The following is a 2,500-nucleotide window of genomic DNA, read 5'->3' on the forward strand; positions in this document are numbered from 1 at the left end:
ATCATGTTCTCATTTCAGATATTTATCAGCCTAGCATGAAACATATATGTTGTGCATATGTTCTGGGAGTGGTCCATGAAATGTATATTATGATGTGCTGTGTGAACTATATCATACCATGTAGCATTACAATATGAGAGGGTAGCTGTCAATGTAAAACTGCTGTGCAATGGTCATTTTAGTCTACTCCTTATATATGGCTATCTAGATGCTATCTAGATGACTTAGATGGTTCCTGTTGTGTTGAGAGGAGAGTGAGAGGCGTAGAGGAGGAGGAGGAGGAGGAGGAGGAGGGTTATGGACGTGATGTGACCCCTCCATCACACTAGGTCACTGGATTAGTGCAGCTCCAGAGGCCCCTGTGAAGCCTTGCTCACTCTCAACACAGACGCAAAGCACAGGGCTGCAATGATTAAGTGTGTGCGTGTGTGTGTATGTGTGTGCAAGCGTGTGTGTGTATGTGTGTGCAAGCGTGTGTGTGTGTGTGCAAGTGTGTGTGTGTGCAAGCGTCTGTGTGTTTGTGTATGTGTGTGCAAGCGTGTGTGTGTGTGTGTATGTGTGTGCAAGCGTGTGTGTGTGTGTGTGTGTATGTGTGTGCAAGCGTTTGTGTGTGTCAGTGTGTATGTGTGTGCAAGCGTTTGTGTGTATGTGTGTGTGTGTGTGTACAGTATATGTGTGTGTGTGTATGTATTTTTAAGCGTGTTTGTGTGTTTGTATCTGTGTGCAAGCGTGTGCGTGTATGCAAGTGTGTGTGTGTGTGTGTGTGTGTGTGTGAATGTTGGTATGGATTGCATCTATGTGGTTTTGAATGTATGTGTGTCTGTGTGGATATGTGTGGGTGAGTTTGCTGTACAGTGCGTGTTGATGTGCCTGTGTGTGGGAGACTGGGTGTCAGTCTAGGGTAATTGCTATAGCTGTCAGTAGAGACCTGGCAGCTGTTCTCAACTCTCAACAGGTTTAGACTGTCTGACAACGGAGCTGGAGGGCCAAGGAGAGTGAAAGGACATTTAGAGAAAGGACTATTAGAGAACTATTCAATTAGACAACTCTGTGTTCAATCAATAGATCAGCAGTGAATTTTTTGTGTGTGTGTGTGTGTGTGTGTGTGTGTGTGTGTGTGTGTACATCTGCGTGTACACATGAGTGCATTTATGGAAAATCCATCTTAGAGAGTCATTTTGGATGAGCTGTTAAAAATCATCAAATCAACTAGGCTAAAATAATATCTCCTGCTTATCTATTGTGATTCTTCAATGGAGAGCACTGCTATGCACGCTCCCAAACATGTCAATGTTTATCTGTGTCACATGCAAGAGACGCCAATAGAGTGTTACACAGCACACACACACTATAAATTATTCCTGTGGAGTGCGCATAAATTACAAGACCCGCTGCCTCAGGCATGTGGGATGGAATCAGGCGTGCATCAAAGATGCTTTGTTAAATTAAAAGCAATAACTGTATATGTGCATGTGCAGATAGATAGATAGAAAGATGAGATTTGATATGTTGTTTTGTCTATCAGTATCACTGTATCAGCACATATTAAATGTGTTTTTCTTCAGAAGTCTAGTTGAGGTCTGATTCTAGCTGAGGTCTGTATGAGATTGTTATGTGCATATTACTGCAGAGATGGATTGTGTTTGTGTGTGTGTGTGTGTGTGTGTGAGAGAGAGAGACAGAGGGAGAGAAAGAGAGAGAGAAAGAGAGAGAGAGTGCATGTGTCTGAGAGATTTCTCTTAAAGGCAGACAGCATTCCTGTCCAGTTCCTGTCATTACTGCCAATCATCCTATCAAAGAGCTAATTTTCTTCTTAAATTGTAGTGGAAAACACAGCCAAAGTAAAGGCAAGAATGTGTGCACAGATGTGGTGTTTGTGCACGGAGGTGGAGTGTGTGTGTGTGTGTGTGTGTGTGTGTGTGTGTGTGTGCAAAGTTGACTCTTGGCTGTCCATCTCTCTTCCAGGCCACCAGTATGGGCGGCAGTAAGAGTAAGCCCAAAGACCCCGGGCCACGCCCTCCCAGTCTGGATGACCCCACCATCTCGGCCGGGGGCACCGCCCCGCAGCCCGTCCCACCCCATCGGAGCCCGGCGGGGGACGGCCAACGCCAGCCACCCAGCAACCCGGAGATGTCTCTCTTCGGAGGCGTGGAGTCAGCCAACAACAGCATCACATCCCCCCATCGGAGCACCCTCTTAGGTAAGGATGTCCCTCACAGGATGGCTCCTCTCTTTAGAGCCTAGTGGTCATCTTCCTCACAAGCAAGGGGATCCTAGTAATGTGTAGCTTGCACTCTCTGAGATCCTGATTTATGAATGGTTTACAGGGGCAAATTTGAAGTCACTAACAAAAAAAGATGTTAGGGTGTATGGCCTGAAAGCGAATTGCACTGTAGCTAGTCAGGTAGACTTCCATTAACATACATCCTCTACAAGGGGGCACCAGCTTCCTGTTTGGTTCCTTATTGGGCTAAGGTTATAAGGCCCTGGAGCAAGGCTG

General features: G+C 45.9%; 1 protein-coding gene across 1 annotated transcript in view; it reads left to right on the top strand.

Annotated features, from left to right (window-relative positions):
* src (v-src avian sarcoma (Schmidt-Ruppin A-2) viral oncogene homolog) overlaps positions 1-2,500 on the top strand; it is a gene marked incomplete at its 3' end in the record, with an annotated part of 39,957 nt that overhangs the window by 21,856 nt on the left and 15,601 nt on the right. Inside the window, exon 2 of the mRNA XM_080853295.1 lies at positions 1,966-2,200. Coding sequence (XP_080709421.1) covers positions 1,975-2,200 — 226 coding nt within the window. The 5' untranslated portion in view covers positions 1,966-1,974. The remainder of the gene's footprint in view (positions 1-1,965; positions 2,201-2,500) is intronic.

This window comes from Sprattus sprattus (assembly GCF_963457725.1).
Source record: "Sprattus sprattus genome assembly, chromosome: 16".
Taxonomy (NCBI): Eukaryota; Metazoa; Chordata; class Actinopteri; order Clupeiformes; family Clupeidae; genus Sprattus; species Sprattus sprattus.